The following is a 22,529-nucleotide window of genomic DNA, read 5'->3' as shown; positions in this document are numbered from 1 at the left end:
TGAAATTTGGCAAGTTTCTCAGAGAGAAACTGTACAATCCATGAATTATTTGCCACTGGCTCTCTTGCTGCTCTACTCCAATTTTAGTAGGTACAGTGTTCCCTCACTACTTCGCAGTTCACTTTTCGCAGATTTGCTGTTTTTCAAAAAATTCTAAAAGACTATTATAAATCATAAAAATTTACAATTTACAGCCTAAGGAAGGGAGGAAGGAGAAGCCGTAGGGAGAGAAAAGGAGCCCAAGCGGCAACGGGAGGAGAAGGAGGCGATTTATCAACACACAATTGGTTGATAGACTTAAAATAGTGTATAACTACTAAAATAATGTATAAATATTAAAATAAATATAGTGTCCTTGTTTCACAGATTTGCACTTATTGCAGGTGGTCCTGGAACCTAACCCCAGCGGTAAGTGAGGGAACACTGTAGTTTGATTACACTGGGTAGTACCACGAAGCAGCTACCACAGCTCCTTCCCAGTACCCTTACCCTCCTCCTATCCCTGCCATCCCATCCACCCAGTTCTCATCGCCTCATCCTCCTTTCCCTGTCCCATTCTCTCCATATGCCCTGAAGATCCACATACAACCTGGCCTCCCGCTTTCCACTCCCATGTCTCATTCCTTTCCTTAATCCTGCCTGAGTGCATTCTCAAGACATAAGACTGTTGATAGGTCAGTTATTACCATTGTTCACCATGATTCCATACTCTTCCAATAAAAAGTTTATATTGGTATCATATCGCGATTCACCACCTTCTCCAAGCATAACCAAGATATCGCCACCATCTTCTAGATATTTTTTCAGAACCTCAAACTGAGACAGAAAAAAGGACACACACACATTAGTCTTAGGCACAAAAAACTAAACTACAAAACGCTTTCCATAATTTCTCTAATTTAATCCCTGAAAATTAAAAAGACTTATGCATATTTGTAAAATACTAGCTAATCTTTTGTCAATAAACCACATCTGATTTTTCTTACAAAATGTGGACAGATTAATTTTAGTTTTTGGCTTGTCTTTTATTTACAAAGTGTCATGTACAGCGATGGTACTGCATAAAATTATCCTAATTCTCATCCTCAACTGTGCTACATTATAATGTGGAGAATTTCTGATCAACTCTGTAATAAATGCAGTACTGAATGAAATGAATGTTCATTTCATCCAGAATTCTCTAATGAAACTTCAGTAATAAGCAGCCATAGAATTATCCATCACTAATTAGACAGCTTTGCACAGAAAAATTATTATCGATTTTCTGCTCACCATCGACATACAGTGGAGATTTTAGTTGTAATTTACTTCAAGGACACAATCTTACTATACAAAATAGAATGATGAATCCATGTTTTTGCTTTTCTACTGTACTGCTATATTCTAAGAGATTAACAGAATGCCATACAAGGGAACCACAAGAACTGCAACAAAATCCACATAATCAAATCACTGAATAGCATCACAAAGGTAAGTTGATCTATCTGCTTATGTGTTTAGAAGTACAACATACTTCAGCAGCCGTGAACTTTTCTCTGGGTCCTGCTGTAATCCACAGTTTTACCCCAGTCAGTTTCTCAGATGTGATTTCATCTTTTAAGCTGTGGATAAATTAATGAGAAAATATGTTACCTTGCTACAAAGGAAAATCATTAAAGGCAACAATTGATTATCTGAAAAGTATTCAATTTTAAAATTTTAGTTAATGTATAACAAAATAGGGCAGTAATGCTACCTCATTAAGCCACAAAGGACACAACCTGCAAACTTGTAAAGCAGCTTATCTGATCCCATTGCCCTTTTGCTACTAGCCTAAGCAGTAAAACAAACAATTCTGATTAGCATTACTTCTGAAGCACACATATGTTTTGTTTTCAAATAGTAATTTCCTCTTATCTAACTCAGTTTCATATGACAACCAAACTGTTATACAAATGCTGATACACCTCTCTTGTTTGGTGTAATAAACTATGATTCCGTATTAAAATGTAATGCTAACCTATTTAGTAATGTGAAGAGGCAAAGCAAAGCAGGGTCAAATGGGCTTTGTTTGCTATTTTGTGCACACTGCAGTTTTAATAAGCCAAGATCCATCAAAACATATCAATTTAAACTTTTATCTAGAAACAATAAAATCAAAACAGCTGACAGCTATCAGAAAATACAATGAATTCCACTAACCTCTGTATTTTCCAGTTACTACGTAGTTTTTTCTGTAGAATTCTATAACCACTGTTCATGGTAAACATCTCTTTTTTGGAAGCATTGAAGATTATTATATTTCGAACGTCTCCCTCCATGGTCACCTCAAAAACAGAACAACACAGCTTTTGTTGTGACTGCGCCTTCGGGGATTATGGTTGATGGGGATGGAATTCGAAGAGGAAGAAAAAACCCTCGTGATGAGGGTTCACTGGAGGAGTTGCGCAGGAAGCGACTTAGAGAGCTATATGGGGGATCTTCTGAGGAAGATTCAGATGGGGAGATGGATGCTGAGGAACAGGTGGTGGCTGGGGAAGCGGGCACTGAATGGGCACAGCCACCGGAGATGTCTGGGGATTTGGGGTCTATGGATACTTCTGAACCTGGGGTTTCTGCAGGAGCTGATCCCAATTGGGATGCTTGGAGAAGGGAGGATGGTTCTTTAAGTGTTCATGGGGCTAAGTGTGGGCAGGATGATTGGGACTCCGACGAATTGCTAGGTACTCCAGATCCACGAGCTCTAGCTGTGTGGAGCTCAGATTCTGAGTAGATTTGGGACACCTGGTGTTTGGGTGTGAGTGTTTGGTCACCCAGGAGGAAGGGGAATAAAATGGGAATGTTTGGCCACTGCACTTTGCGTGTGGCAAGGTGTTGCTGAGGCGCCATTGGGATCTCTGTGTTTCCATGAAGACTGGACTTGGACTATGATTTGAATCTGCTGTTATCACCTAGCTTGGCTCTCGCTGTGTCTTATCGTGGACCTGTTTTGGATGACTGCACCCTCTTCAGACCTTGGATCGGAATTTGACCTTGCTACTGCCTTCGCCCTGTGATTGATGACTACTATCGGCTTTTGACTCCTGGCTTGCTCTTTGGACACCGCTGTTATCTCCTGACCTGACCTTGGAATCCCGGACGACGTCTTTTCACCATCCTTTTGGAGCCTTCGGCTTTATCCACATTGTGGAAGCAGTCTACTGCATTCTTAGTTTGTTTGTTTGTTTCCTGACCAATTTGGTGTTTTCTTTTGGGAACTGTTCCTTTGAAAACTACAGAGCCGGCTGGCAGGGCTTGGACTCAGAAAGTGCAGTTTGCACTAAGTTTGTTTAGCTTTGTTTTTACCTGCTTGTGTTGCTGAATTATATTTTTTGTTTGAACTGCTCTTGAAGCACTGATAGTGAAGTGTTTCAAGGTTTTTTCTGTGTTAACATTACTTTTTGGCTTATCTGCTGAATAAACTCTATTTTTGTTCGCTAATTGGCGTCTGACTCTTGACAGCTTTAGTTATATAAAGGAAAAAAACAAGGAAACAAACTGTCATGTTCATAGAATTAATTAATAGAATTTATATAATTAATTCTACAGTGTAGAATTACAGGCTTTTAACTCCGTTTTTATTGGCATTGTGTAATTTTGTTATCGCTTTTTACGTTATTGTTTTATTGCCTAATGTTTTTTATCGATATTTGAATTTTCTTAATTTATTATTGATTTTATGGCATTGAATGTTTGCTGCCCTGAGCCCCCTCAGGAGATAGGGCAGAATCGAAATAAAGTTTTACTTACTTACTTACACTGTAGAACTAATTCAGTTTAACAGCCAGCAATGAAAGGATCAAGGCATTGACATCTCCGGCCCATCTCCTGATCGGGTATTAGTCAGCACAATAACACTTTAAATCAAGAAATAGTTTTCTAAGATCTACAGACATACTCACAGGAACACCTCAGCAAGCGAGAGTCCAAAATTGGCAGGTTAAAACCTGGAACCTCAATCAGTGGCTGATACTGAATGAGAGGCTCCCTCCTGGGCACACAGAAGACTGGGCAACTTGGAAGGCGCTGAACAGACTGTGCTCTTGTTGTTGTTGTTTTAACTTTGTGTTTTCAAATACATTACAACTTGTACCCTCGGTTCTCTTCTGATAAGATAAATAATAAATAAAATATAACTGCCATGGCTCAATGCTATGGAGTCTTGGGAGTTGCAGTTAAGTTATACAAGGCTTCTAGCCTTCTCTACCAAATAGTGTGGGTGCCACATCGAACAACAACAACATGATTCCATAACATTGAGCCAAAGCGGTGTCAAACTGCATTAATTCTACAATGCAGATGCACCCTAGGTTCCAAATGAACACAAGTCACATTTAATAGCCAAAAACTTTTAAAGATCCATTTCTGCACTTTAGCTTATGGAGAAGAGGGGGATTAGAACAACTCAATATCCTCGCTCTGACACTGGAATACGCTTCGGCGCTGTTTGGCTGTTGACCTGACGCTAGAGCGGCTGAAGGGGGAAAGGCCCTCGCCTCTCCGTAAGGCCTCTAAAGGCAGGCGGCTTTGGGCGGGTACAAGCAGTCAAGGACCAGGCTTAAATTGAGGAAATCTATTTACCTGCGGGGTGGCAACCATCCTGCCGATGCCCCTCCAACTCGAGGACGCGGCGACGGCAGCTAACAGACACGCCAAGTAACTAAGGGCCGCTACCGCCCTAGCAACGCTAGCCCTGGCTTCCTGCGCATGCGCGTGACGAGACGCTGCAGGCCAAAAAAACAGGCTATGCTTCGCGTAGTGACGTCAGAGACCTCCCTAAAAGGGAGGGGGTACTCGTTGGAATCTTCCATTCCTGCAGGGAGGGAGGGGGCGTGTTGGCCTCTACCAACTGTGAGTCAGGGAAGCTTTATTTATAAAAAGCAGTCAAGGAAGCGGGAGTTGTTGTTACCCATCTTAAAGCAGTTTGGCACCATTTTAACAACACCGGCTCAATGCTGTAGAAATCTGGGATTTGTATTTTTGTGAGATGTTCAACCTTCTCTATCATGGTAAGCTACAAATTATATAGCAGGTATGGGCAATCTTGGGCCCTCCAGGTGTTTTGGACTTCAACTCCCACAATTCCTAACAGCCGGTAGGCTGTTAGGAATTGTGGGCGTTGAAGTCCAAAACACCTGGAGGGCCCAAGTTTGCCCATGCCTGTTCTATATCATTGAGCCATGCAACTCAAGTGGTGTCAAAGTGCTATAATTCTGCAGTGTGGATGTCAGCAAGGCCTCTGGTGATCACTGAAGACTATTGGGCCTTATTTGGCATAGTGCATCCCACTTTTCTGCCTTTCTGCAGCTTTTTCAACCAAAAGGAGGGAAACACTTCTTGCTCTGGCACACAGGAGAGATTTAGAAAAAACTTCAAAGTTGCCAGTTCAATTAATGGCACAGATTTTTTTTTACCTTGAAGCTCCACAATATGCAGAACATTGTTAACTTTAAACCATGAGTTTTGGATTTACCTTCTATTGCCGCTGTATTTGATCTTTGTACTCTATTACTGTGAATTTTCCAGGCTTTATGGCCATGTTCTAGAAACATTCTCTCCTGACGTTTCACCCACATCAGGAGAGAATGCTTCTGGAAGATGGCCATACAGTCCAGAAACTCACAGCAACCCAGTGATTCTGGCCATGAAAGCCTTCAACAACACTTTGTATTGTGTGTTCTGGTGTATGTATTTTTTGTGGTGTGTTTTGATAGATGTATTTTGTTGTATGTGTTTTATGTTGATGTGCTTTGACTGTGTTGTATCCTGCCTGGAGCCACTAGGAGAGACAGATAACAAATAAACTATATTATTATTATTTTACATAAACATAAGTTTTCCCATGGTTTGATGTGAGAACATAGTACAGATTGAGTATCCCTTATCCGAAATGCCTGGAGCCAGATTGCTTTGGATTTCAGATTTTTTAGGATTTTGGAATATTTGCATATACATAATGAAATATCTTTGATATGGACCCCAAGACTAAAAGTAAAATTCATTAGTTTCATATATACCTTGTAATAGCATGATATATCATTTTGTAGAATATTTTAAGTAACGTTTCATACATGAAACAGAGTTTGTGTACATTGAATGATGAAAGCAAAGGTGTCACAATCTCAGCTGTCCATGTGGATAGTTTTGGGTTTTGGAACATTTGTCATTTCTGGATAAGGGATACTCAACTTGCACAACCAGACCACCACATCCACAGGTTTTGCATCCATGGTTCCAGTATCCACAACTTGAATATAAAGCAGTTCCTGAGTTCTAAACATACGACTTACAAATTACTCAGCTGAAGCTTTCTTCCCAAAATTGGATTATCACAGGGTCAGAAAGTGAGGTGAAATCTCCTGAACAGGGGCAGAGACAGTAAAGCAAGCACCACAAGGTTGTTAACCCTTCCCTATGCTATCCAAAGCTACAGATAGATTTGGCTGGAGTTACACTTTAAAAATGTACCTGTTCTGACTTTCATACAAATACAATTATGAACAAATCTACAGAACCTATCTTGTTCGTAACTTGGGAACTGCCTCTATATTTAAAGATTCCAAAAAGCAAACCTTGATTCCCCCCCCCCCCCCATTTTATATAAGACACTATTTTCCTATGCCATTGTATATCATGGAACTTGAGCATCCAGTGATTTTGATGTCCTGGTGGGGTCCTGGAACCAAACCCCATTGGATACCAAGGGCCCACTGTAATGGAGTTCATTGAAACACAGGAAGCAGTACACTTTGCTTAAGTGAAAGCTGGAAAGGACTGTGAATCTTAAAGGTTAAGTAAAAGAAGGATTTTCAACAGGTGTTGCTGGGTATCAGAATGAATGACATTTTTAGCACTTTCTAAAATTCTCTTGTCTTCCCAGAACTATGGAAGGTACAAAACCAGTTTCTAATTCTCTGTTTGGCAGCTCTAGAGCACTGGGAGTTTTTGGACATCCCACTGTTTACATTTTCCCCAGCAATAATGCATGTCTCTTATCTGTCCCCCAAAAGCTCTAGATTAGGGTGAGAACTTTTTGGCCTTCAGAATGTATGTCTAAAAGCATCCCAGCATGGCTAACAGTTAAAGGATTGTGGGAGCTGTAGTTGAAAACATCAGAATTAGCAGTTCTAGATGGTGGATGGGCTGTCACACAAGGAATTACAAGCATCTCAAATTTATTCTCTCTTTGTTTCTCCTTAATAGCAAAGGAAAAAACAGACAAAATGATGAGAAAAAGATGAAAGAGCCGCAAAAAGAGGGCGAGGGCACCTGACACCCACACAAAATTCAATGAACAAGTCAGGGGGATGCTGTGATAAATGCCCTATCTGAGATGGGTCTCAAAGTAAATGTTCTAATTATTTCCCCAAAACTTGAAAGTCTAAAGCCTAGACTTGAACAAGAGGGGAAAAACCAGATAATTACCAGTAGATATACTTAGCATGAAACAATACTTCACAAATATAGCAGCTTGGTCTCATTTTAACTTCCAGGGCTTCAGTTGACAAAATCTTTGTTTATTCCTCTCGCCCATATTAAACTATAGGATTCGATCTTTCTGGTAAGAAAATGCTGTGTAGGCAACACTCAAACCATATGTAGCCACCAAGGCTGAGAGGGTGTTTTTGTTTTTTTGCACTCCTAACTCCTCCAGTCCCTCCAGAAATCTATTTTTCTTACCAAAAAAAGGATGACATGTGTTGTCGAAGACTTTCATGGCCGGGATCACAGGGTTGTTGTATGTCTTTCGGGCTGTGTGGCCATGTTCCAGAAGTATTCTCTCCTGACGTTTCGCCCACATCTATGGCAGGCATCCTCAGAAGCTGTGAGGCATGGATAAATATATGGATAAATAAATATAAATATCCATGCCTCACAGCCTCTGAGGATGCCTGCCCTAGATGTGGGCAAAACGTCAGGAGAGAATACTTCTGGAACATGGCCACACAGCCCGAAAGACATACAACAACCCTAAGGATGACATGCTTCGAAGCTTCCAAAACATGCAGTTCATTTTTAAAATAAGTTGCCTTCTTTTAACATAAGTAGTTTCTGGGCACTAGCAATTGGGAGAGGTTTGTTGGGGGGGGGGGAGGAAATTTAAAGCATCTTGGAACAACAAAAAGCATTTTCTTGATGGTTGCTTAATTTTGATCTCAATCCTGTCATTGTAACACAAACAGCAGATTCTGTGTCATCTATCAATCTGTAATAAATGAGACTAAAGATTTCCTTCCTTGCTGAAGTTTATCTGCTCCAAATCAATAGTCATACTTGACAATAATCTGAAAAAGAAATATATAAGTACATCCTTGGATATGTATCAAAAGAAAGACATAGACAAACACCTGAAGCTTTGAATCGGGTAAGATATGTTCTCTTAAAATATTTTTATTAAGTCTTAAATATTCACTGGACTAAACATTTTGGGACAAGGAAAGCATAAAATAATATGCAAGCATCTTTCAACACAATTATGCCATCAGCTTAACATATCACAACAAAACCCAGGAAGGAACAGGCAAGCAACGCTATATCATATAAGCCAATATATTCTTTCCGTAGTTACAAAGATGAGCATTTACAAGAAGAAAAAAAACCCTCCTATAGCAAGCATGGCCGCTAGGAGGCATTTCTTAATACACAGTTAAACATTTTAAAAGTGAAATGTACCCAAGCCTAGATAATGGCTGCCTTTGAAATTAACCTTGGACACAATTTTTAAAAGAGAGTTATTTAGAGGTACAGGATCACTAAAACCCTTCAGGGGTTTTTTTTTGTATAATATACATTTCTTAACATAGTTGTGCTGGATTCTCCAAACACCAGGAACATGTCCTGCTGTATGTGTTCCTTAATTTAAACAGAAGAGGAAAAGCTCTGCTTCACTTCATGTTAATAGCACCGACATTTGTTCTCTTAGAGTGCACCTACACTGTAGAGTTAATTCAGCTTGACACCTTTAATGGCCAGGGCTCAAGGCTATGGAATTATGGGAGTTGTTGTTTTACAAGACCTTTAGACTTTTCTGCCAAAGAATGTTGACGCCTCATCAAGCAAAAAATCACAGGTTTCCATTGATAGTTAAAAGTGATGTCAAACTGCATTAATTCTACATTGTAGATGCACCTTCCATCATATTTGTCAATACTGGTCAGAACCACAATTTTCATCAGGTGGATGTGTTTTGTTTTGTCCACTGCTGTAGCAAATAGAATTCTTTTATATGGTGTCAACTTTGTTATTCATCCAAGATCTTGCATTTTCATTTCCTATAAGAGACTCCCTAACAATTTAAGAGATTAAAAAACAGTGGATAATTTGAAGTGATTCAGACTGCTACATCAGTGAATAAAGTGTTTCATAAAACACCCTGTGGTAGTAATAATGTGGTGTAAAACTAAGGTAATAAGGCTGCACACTAAGGCAGGTATATTGTTGCACTTTCTGGAAGCTGGATTGCTCAATTTTGTAAATATAAGATTACAAAACTTGTGCGCAGCCATCCTTAGGCAGGTCTTACATATCTGCTATTCCTTTATATTCATAAAAACAATATTATTTGCCTGTTTCCTGTCCATATTATCAAGAGGTAGTTATAAACTGACCCTTATCACCATGTAACTTTCAGATGGAGGGAGAGGCAATGAAGAAGGTTATTACAAATGTAAGCAGAGTCAGCTGGCAAGATCTCCAAGGTAAAATGTCATGCCACAGAATTGGATACTGGTGAAATATGATTAGGTATGCTATCTGTGCCAGTTATCGTTGAGGAATAGTTTAATCAACCCTAAAAGAAAAGCCCAGGGAAATTGTAAGGTGGCATGCCTTTAAGGCCATAATTTCAAAAAAGAAATGATACAAAAGGTCCAATTTTAAAAAAGAGAATACATTGCCATGAAAATGTTGTGGAAGAAATAACTTCAGAGAACTGACAGTTGGCGACAGGGAAACTTCCACATTTTTCTAGCAGACTGCAACAGTATTTTCTGATATTTCCCTGAGGCAAACCAAAGGGCTGTGATAAAGGAAGGCAAAGGTGTTTTTAAAGAAAAAAGAGCCATATCTAAAAGGCCCTAAAAGAACACAAGATTAAAGTGAAGTGAATCACAAACTGGGGAGACAATTCCAAGCATATATAAACAACTGGATACTGGGTCCCCTTGAAATAGCTTATAGCAATCTCAATAGAGGTTAACCTGTATTCTCATATAGGACAACATCTATTTTGGCACAAGATTGTGTCATTAAATGTGTTGAAGTCTCTAGAAATAAACAATCTTAACTAAAATAATCAATACTTCCCCTCAAGTTAAGAGGAATATTCACATTGTGAGGTCCTGTATCTCAAAGCTGGAGAGCTTGTTTCTCTTCCAGTTAGAAGATTAGTCAGTGGGTAGTGGCTTCTTTTCATCCAAGCCAAAAGCTAAAAATTGGTTTTCTTAAGCTTTGTTTACTCAGGGTCCATTAGTCCTCATCATTTGGTGCATATGAAAATCCCAGAAAGGCATCAGTTGCACTGGAACTACTGGCAGCTAAGTCAGGGGTACGGATGATGGAGCTGGACACTGTTTCCCGAGTGAATTCTGGGTCAAAATGTCGTAGGTCGGCAGGACCAGCCTTGAAACATAAAAACAAATTATTTTTAGAGAGCAAACTTGGCTTTTAGCAACCAAAATTATTAACTTTTTATGGAATGGTAAATGTAGGAAAGAGATCTAGCATATCTTTTAGAACTTGTGGTGTGCCTTCAAGTCATTTCAGCTGATGATGATCTCAAGGTGAACGTATCATAGGGTTTTCTGGGCAAAATTTCACCTGAGGGAATTTGCTATTGCTTTTCTCCAAGGCTGTGAAAGTGAGACTTGCCCAAGGTCACCCAGTGGCTTCCTATGGCTGAGAAGGGATTTAAACCCTCGTATCCAGAGCCCTTGTTCAACACCCAAACCACTACACCATCTTTTAGACTTCTCATCTTTTAGGGTAAAGTGTTTTAAATTGTCACTCAGCTCTATTGTTTCTTGTCATCAGATTCAACTTGAGATGTGCTAGGTGCCATAATGGACTGGATGAGGATCAATGAACTGAAGCTGAATCTTTATAAGACAGGAGTTCTGTGGATTGGTGGCTCTTGAGTCCAGCAACTGATTAAACATCATGCTGTAAATGGGGCTGACTCCCCCTGAAAGCACAGGTATGTTATGAACCGGACCCTTATCACCATGTTTAGGAGTGTTCCTTTATCCATCCCTGTCACTGGATGCCCTAGTGATCTGGGAATGCTTGGCTCCAGTTCCTGCTGGTATGCCAGCTATAGCCTTTTTCTCCCAATTAGGCTACTGCAATGCACTCTACACTGGCTTCCTTGCAGAAGATTTGGAAACGACAGGTAGTGCAAAATTAGCAGCTCAACTGATGACTAGAATGTTATATAGACAGGACATAATGCCAGTCTTGAAACAATTGCACTGGCTGCTAATACCTTTGCCGTGTGAATTTGAGGTGCTTTTGATGAAATTTAAAGTCTTAAACAGCTTGTGATGTCTATGGCTAATACCCCTGTCCACCATAGCAATATCATTACCAAATTCACAGATGATACAACTGTGGTGGGCTTATCTCTGAAGGGGATAAGGTGAATAGGCTGCTCTCGTGGCAGAGAGACAATAATCTGGTTCTGAACATCAACAAGACCAAGCAGCTCATAGTGGATTATAGGAAGAACAGACCAGTAAGTAAGTAAGTAAACTTTTATTACGGCCGAAGACCAGCTCAGAAGAGACCAGAAATTCACCCCCTGGTCATACATGGCAACCAAGTGGAGCAGGTGGCCAATTTTAAGTTTCTGGGTGTCACTGTGAAGGAGGATCTGACCTGGGACACCCATATGGCAGCATTGGTTAAGAGCGCCCAGCAGAGACTGTACTACCTGAGACTTCTAAGGAACCACCAACTGAATGAAAAACTGCTAGTGACTTTCTACTGCTGTGCTACCTGAAGTTAACATTATACAATATTTTTAAATAATTTTGTGCATGAAATAAAGTTTGTGCACATTAAACCATCAAAAATTCAGATGCCCACATGGATAATTCTGGATTTTGGAATTCTGGATGAGAGATACTCTACTTGTATAAAATCTACTAACTTGTCATCAAGGCCAAAACATGTGCTTGTGTGCCACACATGCACCTGCTTCCCATTTAGCAATATGCTAGTTTGTTGTAATGTCCAAAATAGGTAAGTTAGGAAACTTTCCAAACACCATTTGCTTCTCAAACAGAATTCAAAACCATTTCTAAATTTGATTTGAAGGCAAAGGTTGGTTTGGAAGTTCAAAGTACAGCCCACAACCAACTGTGATTTAGCTATAATATCTAAGCTATCCAAACAAGAAAGTGAGTGTGCATTTCCAATTCAAACCTTATGGGTTTTTCTCCTGAAAGCAACCAGAACAGAAAACTGACTGTAGCAGAATGAACTACTTACCACATTGGGATCAAATGGAGGAGTGATCTTTTTATTATACAAGTCATCCCAGTTTATGGGACTGAAGAAAACATGGCTCTTTATCTCAAGCTGTGAAGAGAAAAAATTGAATAGCTGTCAGTCAGTTGTTCACTTAAAACATATTCTTAAATCAAATTGTGCGTACATGCACCTATACCTGGTTGCAATTATCCATACACCTACATTTCCTTGGACCTCCATCCAGAAACAATTTGCCCATACTATGTTTATCTGTTATTTCTTCTGCTTCTCACATTTTTTTATAGCTCAAGATTTTGGAGCATAAAGTCATCAGTTTCTTCCTGAATACATACGGTATATGGCAATACATCCCTCAAGATTGGACAGCTGCACAGTTGGTAGAGCCCAGTTATGACCTGTGTGCCATTCATACCACATTAGAGATAATACATTTTGTGTTCCCAAAATAAGAAAATTACTTTTAATCCAACTTTTTTCTTAAAAAACATTCCAGTAATTTCCACAAAAAGTAACCAAAGTTTCCTAAGTTTTCAAAATTTCCAGAAATTTTACACTTCTAATGGGATCTTCTCTGGGTCATGAAAAGGGGGAAGATGTGGCCTGAAGCTGAATTCCCCCTATTCCTCATATAGTTAAAGGTAAAGGTTTTCCCTGACGTTAAGTCCAGTCGTGACCGACTCTGGGGGTTGATGCCCATCTTAATTTCTAAGCCGAAGAGCCAGTGTTGTCAGTAGACACCTCCAAGGTCATGTGGCCGGCATGACTGCATAGAGCACCGTTACCTTCCCGCCGGAGCGGTACCTATTGATCTACTCACATTGGCATGTTTTCGAACTGCTAGGTTGGCAGAAGCTGGGGGCTAACAGCGGGCGCTCATTCCGCTCCTGGGATTTGAACCTGGGACCTTTTGGTCTGCAAGTTCAGCAGCTCAGCGCTTTAACACACTGTGCCACCAGGGGCCCCATTCCTCATATACATGGACTTATGTATGCAAAAACAGAACAACAGAACAGTACACAATGCAAATAAATAAGCTATACATCTATAGAATATTGTGCTGAATGTGGGACAAAGCTCTATGTATAAACTGGGATGAAAAATATTTTAAACGTATCATGGTATCTAATGAGAGTGATCAGTAGCTGACATTGTTTAGTATTCACTACATTATCATGAAAATTGAACTTGGCCTAAATTCTGTTGTTGGTCCTGGCTAGTATTTACCTATAGGTTGGCTCCCTTTTCAACAATTGGTTTACTAGACCTATTCTAGTTGGGACTAACCAAGAGGATGCCAGCTAGAGTATGCCATGTGGCCCACCAACTTGAAAAGCATTGCCAATGCCTACTATTACTTTTGAGGTAGGCAAACCAGCATTACAGCTGAACTATCACCTTTAGTGATGGTCCCTACCTTTGGTGATGGTCCCTATGATGCCATGTACATCCCACTACCATTGTGCCTCCCGCCCCCTTTATGATTCTCCACCTCTAGGCATTGATGGGTAAAACCCCATGAATGGCTCGCCATCCCGCTACATTTCCATTATCCCGCTACATTTCCCGCTACATTTCCAAACTGTAGTACAGCTTCTGTGCATACCAGCTGTAGTATGATGGCAGTGGGTTGTATTTTCTTCCTCTCCTCCTCTCCCATGTTACTATTCCCAATATGGCTGCTTTTTATTTAATATGTCTAAGTGTGTAGTTAACTTTTAATGCAATCATGCATTTTTCTTAAATTAATGAACTGCAAAGTACGGGAGTAGGCATAGTGAGTAAGGCAGGGCTACAAGGGTCTGCAAATGTCTGATCATGAGACAAGGCTCTGGTAAACTGATGCAACTATGCTACTGAAGAAAGGTGCAATAACAAAAGTGCTCAGCTTGGTATGTATCCATTATACTGGAATACTAGATTGGAATAATAAAGTTTTTTTAACTAATTATTGCTACTAATAGTAACACTACATGCTTTTTATGTAAGAACTTAATACATTTATATAAAATAAATATGTGTTTTTAAGGCATTGAATAATTGCTATATGTAAGCCACCTTGAGTCCCCTTCGGGATAGAGAAAGACGGGGTATAAATAAGGTGAATAAATAATAATAATAAATTTAAAATGTTGCTTTTCTTAGAGGTTTAACAATATATGCAAGAGAGTGGAACAAAAGTGAAAGAAGTATAACTAATTTGATTTTAAAATAGCATATGTGCGATGGGGCAGAGTAATTTACAGTAAAATGGAGTTTGTGGCAAAATTGCTCCTGTGTTTCAATATGGCTCAATTAGGAAGGGTGGATTTTTAATAAGACAAATAATGTACAATAGCAACTGGCACTCCATTAACTACGGTATCACATACAAAATCTGTCTTTGCTCCGAGCCTCTTCTTTTGATCTTTATGAAGTAGTCCTTGCAGGATGTCACAGGCTGCAATGGTCTTTGTTCCTTGAATCTGGAGTGGCTTGTGCAGAATGTTATCATACATCTGAGACACATCCCGGCTGTAAAATGGAGGCTGGTCACAGAGAACCACGAGGAAGAAGAAGGAAAGTGGGACAAAAGGTCAGTTATGTCATTTGTATGTCAGTTTCAAAAGGACTATTATTCATGCTGGTTGTGTGTTTCTAAAATTTGATAGGAAAGCCAGGAGGGAGAGGAGGTAATGCAAGTTAAATTTGTTCCATGTATTACCATGAGTTCTTTTATATAAATTACAACACAAACCACTCTATTAATTACTTAGCTATAAGTAACGATAAGGTATTTAACCTTCTCTACTACAGTCATAAGATCATAGAATTAATTATAGACTTGGAATAGGCCACAAGGGCCATTCAGTCCAACTCCCTGCAGCCTCATTCTGTGCACAAGAATACATTAGGAAGCTGTAACAAAACTGGGTTTGTAGGGTCCAAATACTGACACTCTTTGATCACCAGGAATTATGTTGTTATATGAGCGTTGAGCTCCCTTCTTCCCTTTCAGTTTCTGGACAATGCTTAGATCAGTGAAAATAAAATTTCCATCAGTACTGTATTCTTGTGAGCTATGCTGTGGCCCATTCACACCACAAAATTACAGTGCATTGTGACAAGGGTCCCAGCCCTTGGAATCCTGCCACTCATGCCGCCCTTGTGCCCCACTTCCTGGATTGGGTTTTGGGGCTTCAGGATTTTAGATGCTAAAAGAATGTATTTTAATTAGTTTTTAAAAAAGGTTTCAGAAATTATAATTGGCTCATAAGCTTTACAAACAACCTGCTCTTGATGAAGGATGAAAAGTGCCAATGGAAATTTGTTGTTGTAGGTCAACACAGCTGCCTGAATTTTGAAATTCTCTTGGGTTGTGTAGCAGTGCCAAATATCTCACTTCATCACTGTGGCCAATATATGAAATTTTAGCATTTGCAGTTTATAGAAGGGCATTTAGAACTTGTGGTTAGAGAGCTCTAATGTAGGCATGGGCAAACTTGGGCCCTCCAGGAGTTTTGGACTTCAACTCCCATAATTCCTAACAGCCAGCAGTTAGGAATTGTGGGAGTTGAAGTCCAGAACACCTGGAGGGAGGGCCCAGGTTTGCCCATGCCTGCTCTAGTGCCTCATCAAAGTACAACTGCAGCTATGACAGCTAACGAGATCTCATAAGGTGAAGTGTAAAAGGACCCAGAAATTTTTCACGCTACACAGTTATAGCACCATACTGCCTAGGCACTCTATTCTACAGAAATCTAGAAATTACAGTTTCTTCAGAATTCTCTGGAAGAGATCTGTAATGCCTGATCAAAGTACAAATTCTAGGATTCCAAAGCTATGGTGGTTAAAGTGGTATCAAAGTGTTACACTTGTGTTGTGTGATAAAAACCGCAGTACTTATTATAATTATTCAAACATGAGGGAGGAAGGTCACACATTATTCAGTAGACATTCATTTTTGCAAGCCATCTGTTACTTGTGAACATTGCCCGTTGTTAGCAAGTAGCAAGTAAAGTAACACATTATCAATGTGTTAATGTCAATATTTTCTTCAAAAACTTCAAACAGTAAAAACATTTTGTGAAGATTTTGTAACAAAAATAATAACAAAAAATGGTCAAATCCTGTATATTCCTTCCAAGTAACATCTTTTCAATAAATAAATTATTTGTTTTGAAAAAACAAATGTAACATTGAAATAATTATCATTAAGTGGTAAAAAGTAATAATGTTAATCTTCTTTACTTGTTTTGAATACTTTTCCATGCAGCTTTTTCCCTTTTAAAAACAGATTGACAAGTTTTAGTATTGCTTCAAAAAGTTGAAAAGCTATTTATGTAATTGGCCTAAAGAAATATGTTTATATATACACTTTAGCACAGTGGTTCTCAGCCTGTGAGTCTCTAGATATTTTGGCCTTCAACTCCCAGAAATCCTAACAGCTGGCAAACTGGCTGGGATTTCTGGGAGTTGTAGGCCAAAACACCTGGGGACCCACAGGTTGAACTGCTTTAGCAGATCAAGCTTCTATCATAGAATTATTTTCTGCTTCATCTTCGATTTCCAATCCTGAAGCAGTCTAAATTTACAAAAGCTTACCAGGCCAAACAGCATTTCATACAGGACGGCTCCAAGACACCACCAGTCTACAGTTCTGTCATAGGGCTGTTTCTTCAACACTTCTGGAGCAAGGTACTGTGAAAGAACACAACCATTTAAACACATGCACACATCACAATTTATATAGATGCCACTTGCAAAGTAGTCTACTAACTTTCCAGTGGCCAAATGTTATAGCATAATAACGTACAGGAAACCTTCTGTCATATGAAGCAGTGTGATTCTAAGATGTGATCCATCATGGGCCAATGACAGTATGCAAGCTTCTGGTTCTCAGTCTATGGCAAATAATCAAAAAAGAAAATCACATTTGCAGCTAATGGCTGCAAAGATGGTCATGGGTGGGAATAAAAGTTTGCCAGTATACCACATCAGGTTTTCATTAGGCAAGAGGCATAGCCAAAATGACACCCAGTTAACAGAGCAATTCTTTTAAAAAATCCAAGACAGTCACCCATGCTTTAAATATCAGAAGGTTTATCAAAATACTTTCTGTTAGATTTCAAATTTGATTCCCCATTACATTTGAGCCTCTGTATCCACAGATTTTTCACCCATGGATTCCCCCAATCATTGTTTGAAAATACTTGGTTTGCATGTATGAAATTCCCAAAATCAACCCTTGATCTTGCCATTTTATATAAGGGATGTCATGTACATAATATGACTTGAACACCCATGAATTCTGGTATCCATGGAAGGTCCAGGAAGTGAAGCCAGTGAATATTAATCTGGCAGTGTCAGACCCTTGGCTGCTTTCATCTTGCAAACTATATGAGGTTAAAAAACAAAAACAAAAACAAGAGGGGGGAGAAAGTGGTAGAATTAAGGCTAACTGATGTTTATTTTTACATGTGCTACCATGAGGGAGCCCCCGGTGGCAGAGTGTGTTAAAGCGCTGAGCTGCTGAACTTGCAGACCGAAAGGTTGCAGGTTCGAATCCGGGGAGCGGAGTGAGCACCCGCTGTTAGCTCCAGCTTCTGCCAACCTAGCAGTTCGAAAACATGCAAATGTGAGTAGATCAATAGTTACCGGTCCAGTGGGAAGATAACAGCGCTCCATGCAGTCATGCCGGCCACATGACCTTGAAGGTGTCTATGGACAATGCTAGCTCTTCGACTTAGAAATGGAGATGAGCACCAACCCCCAGAGTCAGACACGACTGGATTTAATGTCAGGGGAAAACTTTACCTTTACCTTTTACCATGGATATAAATCCACTTTTCCAGATGCAATACCGAGTGGTATTACAGCCTCAGGTTTAAAGCATATTTATTATTATTATTATTATTATTAATAGTAATAATAATAATACTTTATTTGTATCCCTATCTCCCCGAAGGGACTTAGATACAGTGGGATAGTTATCTGCTCCAGTTCCTCTGATCTTTCAAGTTGCTATCCCACCTTAGGAGAGCAGAATATAAAATTGATTAATTAAATTACTTTGTGAAAAAAATCAGGATGCTAAGATCATTACTTTTATTAGTATGTCACTTCCCACAGAACTGTGCCCAAAGCCACTGGAAGTGTATTAAATGAGTCCTTTACAATTGAGTTTTATTTCCTAGATGGTAAGAGTTTCAACTTATTTTCTTGTAGTTCCCAGACTGAGAGCCAACATAGTGTAGTGGTTTGACCATGGGACTATGACTCCAGGTTCAATTCCCTGTTTTGCCATGGAAAGCAACTGGGTGATCTTGGATTACTCACATATTCTCATCCCATTCTGTATTTTTGAATTTCATTTTTTCTGCCTAAGTGGAGTATCTTGCATTTGTCCCTACTGAACTTCATTTTGTTAGTTTTGGCCCATTTCTCTAATTTGTTTAGATATTTTTGGATTCTGCTCCTGTCTTCTGGAGTTATCCCAAAAAAAATCTTTTCCAGGTTTCAGAATTATCCATTAAAATGGATTCAAATTGTAATGATCTTTTGATACTATACCTCTGGGGTGCCACAAAAAGTAGATGTTGTTTCCTCTGGCTCCATTCCTTCTTTACATAGTCCAAAATCTGTCAGTACAATGTGTCCCTGAAAGAAAACAAAGAATGTTGCATTTCAAAGTTTGCTAATGTTGTGTTCACATGAGATCTGGTTGTTCTAGTCTAATTATAATACTTGTCCTCCTAAAAATGGATATTTTTTAAAAAAATCACTACATCCTGCAGTTATTAGTATTTCGGAAATCTAATAAAATATATTAAGATTTACAACAAAATGCATAAATTGTAGACCACTGGCATTACTTTGCATTGCACACTTACAATTCCCATGATTTCATTTGGTAAAGTTTACCCCCCTCCCACACACACACACAGTCTTTATTGGCATACAACAATAAAATTGGCATACAACACAGGTATATACAACAACAAGAAGCCACACCTACTCCAGGGATACTCAAACTTTTAAAATAGAGGGCCAGTTCATGGTGCCTCAGACTGTTAGGGCGGCGGACTACAGTTTGTTGTGCACCTTAATTTCAGACTTAACATGACCCTAAGGCAACTCTATCACAGAGTTTTCTTGTCAAGATGCGTTCAAAGGGGATTTGCCTTTGTCTTCATCTGAGGCTGATAGAGTGAGACTTGCCTAAATACCCAGTGGTTTCAGAACCAAGTAAACAAATAAATAAACCTTTGCACCACATGCAAAGGTTGTGCAGGTATAAATATCAGGATCACTTATTTAAGCAATGCAAAACTACTGGAGAAGGATTGGGCTATTTGTTATCTAAAAAGCTATTCCTAAAGTGCAACATTCTCCTAATTGTATATGCACATGCCCTTGAAATTTGACATGCCATGAATATATTTTGTGCTTCAGATAGTATTCATTCAAGAAACAAGATCTGGTTGTTATCCTAAACTATATAACGTGTAGTCTTTTTATAATAGCCATTGTAATTTTAAACACCTTGCACATAGTTCAGTAACATACCTGACAATCCAATAAGATATTTTCAGGCTTTAAATCCCTAAATATGGAGGGAAGAAGAGGGGGAAAAAACAGGAGGTTTATGTTCTGTTGAAATCTTAAGGCAAGCCTTCCATCCATTATCTTGATAAACACTTGAATATATTCATTAAAATTACATTGTAAAAACCTTTAAAAGTGATAACAAATCCAGAAGTGTATCTCCTATATTGATTAATTCAGTTCACTTGCTGTCCCTTATTTTCCCCTAAGTTTAAATATTATGGGGTAAAACAGTCTATACACAAACTATAATAGGATGGTTCCTATGAAAGCTATCATTTCTGCATTTGCTTTCTCACTTTTATTATGGGGAAGGTAAAAATGTGAAAAGTTGCTTCACCCTTCGTTGGGTATGTAGAGGTCTGTTTGAGTGTGTGTCTGTCTGTCTACCTACCTACCTACCTACCTACCTATCTATTATTCATCCATCTACCAGCCCATCTATCTGTTATAGCAAACGATCTCAAACCAGAGCTATCCAATCTTTATCTAAATGTATTTTACCTGTAGATGATATTCAGCGAATGGAGGTACCCAACTGCACTGGCCATTTCAGCTGCATAGAAACGAGCTCGGGGCTCTCGGAAGCAACGCTCTCTTTGCAAGTGGAAGAAAAGCTATAAACAGAGATGCACAAAGCTGGATCATAGGGCTTTGTAAGTACATTTCCCCTTGTTGCAGCACCTCTTAACTATCTGAATGAAGAGATTTGATTAGCACAGCAGCACCTGGAATTAACATATTTTCATGGGAAACAGCTTTTGTCTTTTGAAGCTTCAACATACTCAGTTATAAGCGGTAGTTATCTAGTGCTATCCAAGATCCAATTCAGTATGAAGGGGTGTGAATGCAGACATAATAACTAGATCTAGACAGGTACTAAATCAATAACAAGTCTGCAAAAAAAATCCAACCACAATGTAGATTGAAAACAATCTCCCAAATTTTTGCCACTGGTGCTATTCTCCAAAGATGTACAAGTCTGGCATGCATTTACCTCTCCTCCATTTACATAATCCAAGACAAAGTAGAGTTTCTCTTTGGTCTGGAAAGAGTAGTGGAGTCCCACAAGGAAAGGATGTTTCACATTCTTGAGCAGCACATTGCGTTCTGCCATTATATGATTTTGCTATAAAGAAAAGAGGAGTAAACAAAAATATAGAGATAAGATTTAAAATGCCAGCCACAGCAAAGCCATACATACATACATATACACACAAATGTTTTTGACAAAGGTTATCTTCTTTCCTCTCATGCCAAATAGTGTTAACATAGGTCGTAGTATTATTGGGATCATAGAATGATTTTTCTTTTCTGATTTCCTTTCCTGCATACCATGAATATAGTCCATATGAAGGTCTCCAAAACAGCAGTTTGCAGCTGATAAAACTTCACTGATGGCCAACCAAGATCCTGATTGGAACAGGTACAAAGTATGTATATACAAATATATGCACTTTGTAACTATTTTATGCTACTTATAGCAGTTCCTACACATTTGCTTAGGTTTGCGGTGCAGGATCTCCACTGTTGTAGCCCAGCCTGAGATTGAGCCCATTCAGCCAGTGATTGTCCCTGCACCTGCCTTGCCAGAGGACTCTGGGTTTGGGCGTGAGATGCAGCCAGAGGATTCTGGGTTTGGGCCTGAGATGCAGCCAGAGGATTCTGGGTTTGGGCCTGAGATGCAGCCAGAGTTTGTCCTAGTGGTTTATGGGATCAGAGACAGAATGGTTACAAGCAAGCATTGTGAACCACATTCCTCCTAGCAGTCAAGGTCAGATGGACATTCTAGTTTAGAGGAGGATAATGAGTTTGACAGGAAGGCAGCAATAACTCATCAGAGGAGAGAACGAGAATGTTTGTGGAGAAGCAGATGGTTGCTTTTGAAGCAGTCTAATGAGTAGTTTTCTCATGAGAGAAAGATCTTGGATTTTCCTTAAAATGGTTTGCTTTCTCTGCCACAGCGAGAGGTGGTAACATTGCTTATTCAAGAAAGAAGGATCTTTGCTCTGTGTTTCTGTGTATTCCTGCAGCCGTGCATCCTGCTTCAAGTTCCAGTGGATTCAAATGGCCTGTGAATCCAGTTGGATATTCCAGTGACTTTGCCATTTGGTTTTTATTCCAGTCAAGACCCTTGCCTTGTGTTTCATCATTGCCTTTATACCTTGGACTACCTTGGAGTTAATCCTGCACTCTAGTCTTGTTTTCTTTAATTCAGCCCTTGGAAATAATCCTGTTTGGACTATTCTTGATATCTCTGGGGATTTACTTTGATATCCAGTTTTGGACTATGCTCTTTGAGTGGTTTTTATAGACTCTTACTTCATGAACTTCAAGTACCTTGCTCTTGTGGATTTAAACCTAGTTTACTGACTCTGAACTTTATTTTGCTTTTGTTTGCATATAACCTTCAATAAACAACTTGCTTGCTTATA

At 39.3% G+C, this 22,529-nt stretch overlaps 2 protein-coding genes and 1 long non-coding RNA gene across 15 annotated transcripts in view; 1 reads left to right on the top strand and 2 right to left on the bottom strand.

Moving 5' to 3' along the window:
- ift52 (intraflagellar transport 52) overlaps positions 1–4,760 on the bottom strand; it is a 13,402-nt gene extending 8,642 nt beyond the window's left edge. For 2 of the 3 annotated variants that reach the window (XM_003226292.4, XM_008119078.3), the window contains exons 1-4: positions 4,600–4,760; positions 2,182–2,306; positions 1,514–1,601; positions 687–816 (exon numbers count right to left, since the gene is read on the bottom strand). In XM_003226292.4, the coding sequence (XP_003226340.3) occupies positions 687–816; positions 1,514–1,601; positions 2,182–2,306; positions 4,600–4,617 (361 nt within the window). In that variant the 5' untranslated portion in view covers positions 4,618–4,760. The remainder of the gene's footprint in view (positions 1–686; positions 817–1,513; positions 1,602–2,181; positions 2,307–4,599) is intronic. The other variant, XM_016996775.2, reaches the window with a different exon arrangement.
- Positions 4,742–22,529, top strand: LOC134298472 (uncharacterized). 4 transcript variants are annotated; one of them, XR_010005570.1, is made up of 7 exons: positions 4,742–4,869; positions 8,202–9,716; positions 11,050–11,212; positions 14,937–15,082; positions 20,605–20,750; positions 21,441–21,527; positions 22,128–22,529. It is a non-coding gene; the product is annotated as an uncharacterized LOC134298472 (long non-coding RNA). The 4 variants fall into 4 exon arrangements; XR_010005572.1 differs by having other exon boundaries at positions 22,059–22,529; XR_010005571.1 differs by having other exon boundaries at positions 4,776–5,027.
- sgk2 (serum/glucocorticoid regulated kinase 2) overlaps positions 8,380–22,529 on the bottom strand; it is a 50,909-nt gene continuing 36,759 nt past the window's right edge. For all 8 annotated transcript variants that reach the window (XM_008119072.3, XM_062978843.1, XM_062978842.1 and 5 more), the window contains 8 exons: positions 21,092–21,223; positions 20,599–20,711; positions 20,056–20,092; positions 19,060–19,146; positions 17,092–17,187; positions 14,880–15,035; positions 12,508–12,597; positions 8,380–10,638 (listed from right to left, as the gene is read on the bottom strand). In XM_008119072.3, the coding sequence (XP_008117279.2) occupies positions 10,486–10,638; positions 12,508–12,597; positions 14,880–15,035; positions 17,092–17,187; positions 19,060–19,146; positions 20,056–20,092; positions 20,599–20,711; positions 21,092–21,223 (864 nt within the window). In that variant the 3' untranslated portion in view covers positions 8,380–10,485. The remainder of the gene's footprint in view (positions 10,639–12,507; positions 12,598–14,879; positions 15,036–17,091; positions 17,188–19,059; positions 19,147–20,055; positions 20,093–20,598; positions 20,712–21,091; positions 21,224–22,529) is intronic.

This window comes from Anolis carolinensis, chromosome 4 (assembly GCF_035594765.1).
Source record: "Anolis carolinensis isolate JA03-04 chromosome 4, rAnoCar3.1.pri, whole genome shotgun sequence".
NCBI lineage: Eukaryota > Metazoa > Chordata > Lepidosauria > Squamata > Dactyloidae > Anolis > Anolis carolinensis.
The sequence above is the reverse complement of the archived record's forward strand: the minus strand, read 5'-3'. Positions and strand labels throughout refer to the sequence as shown.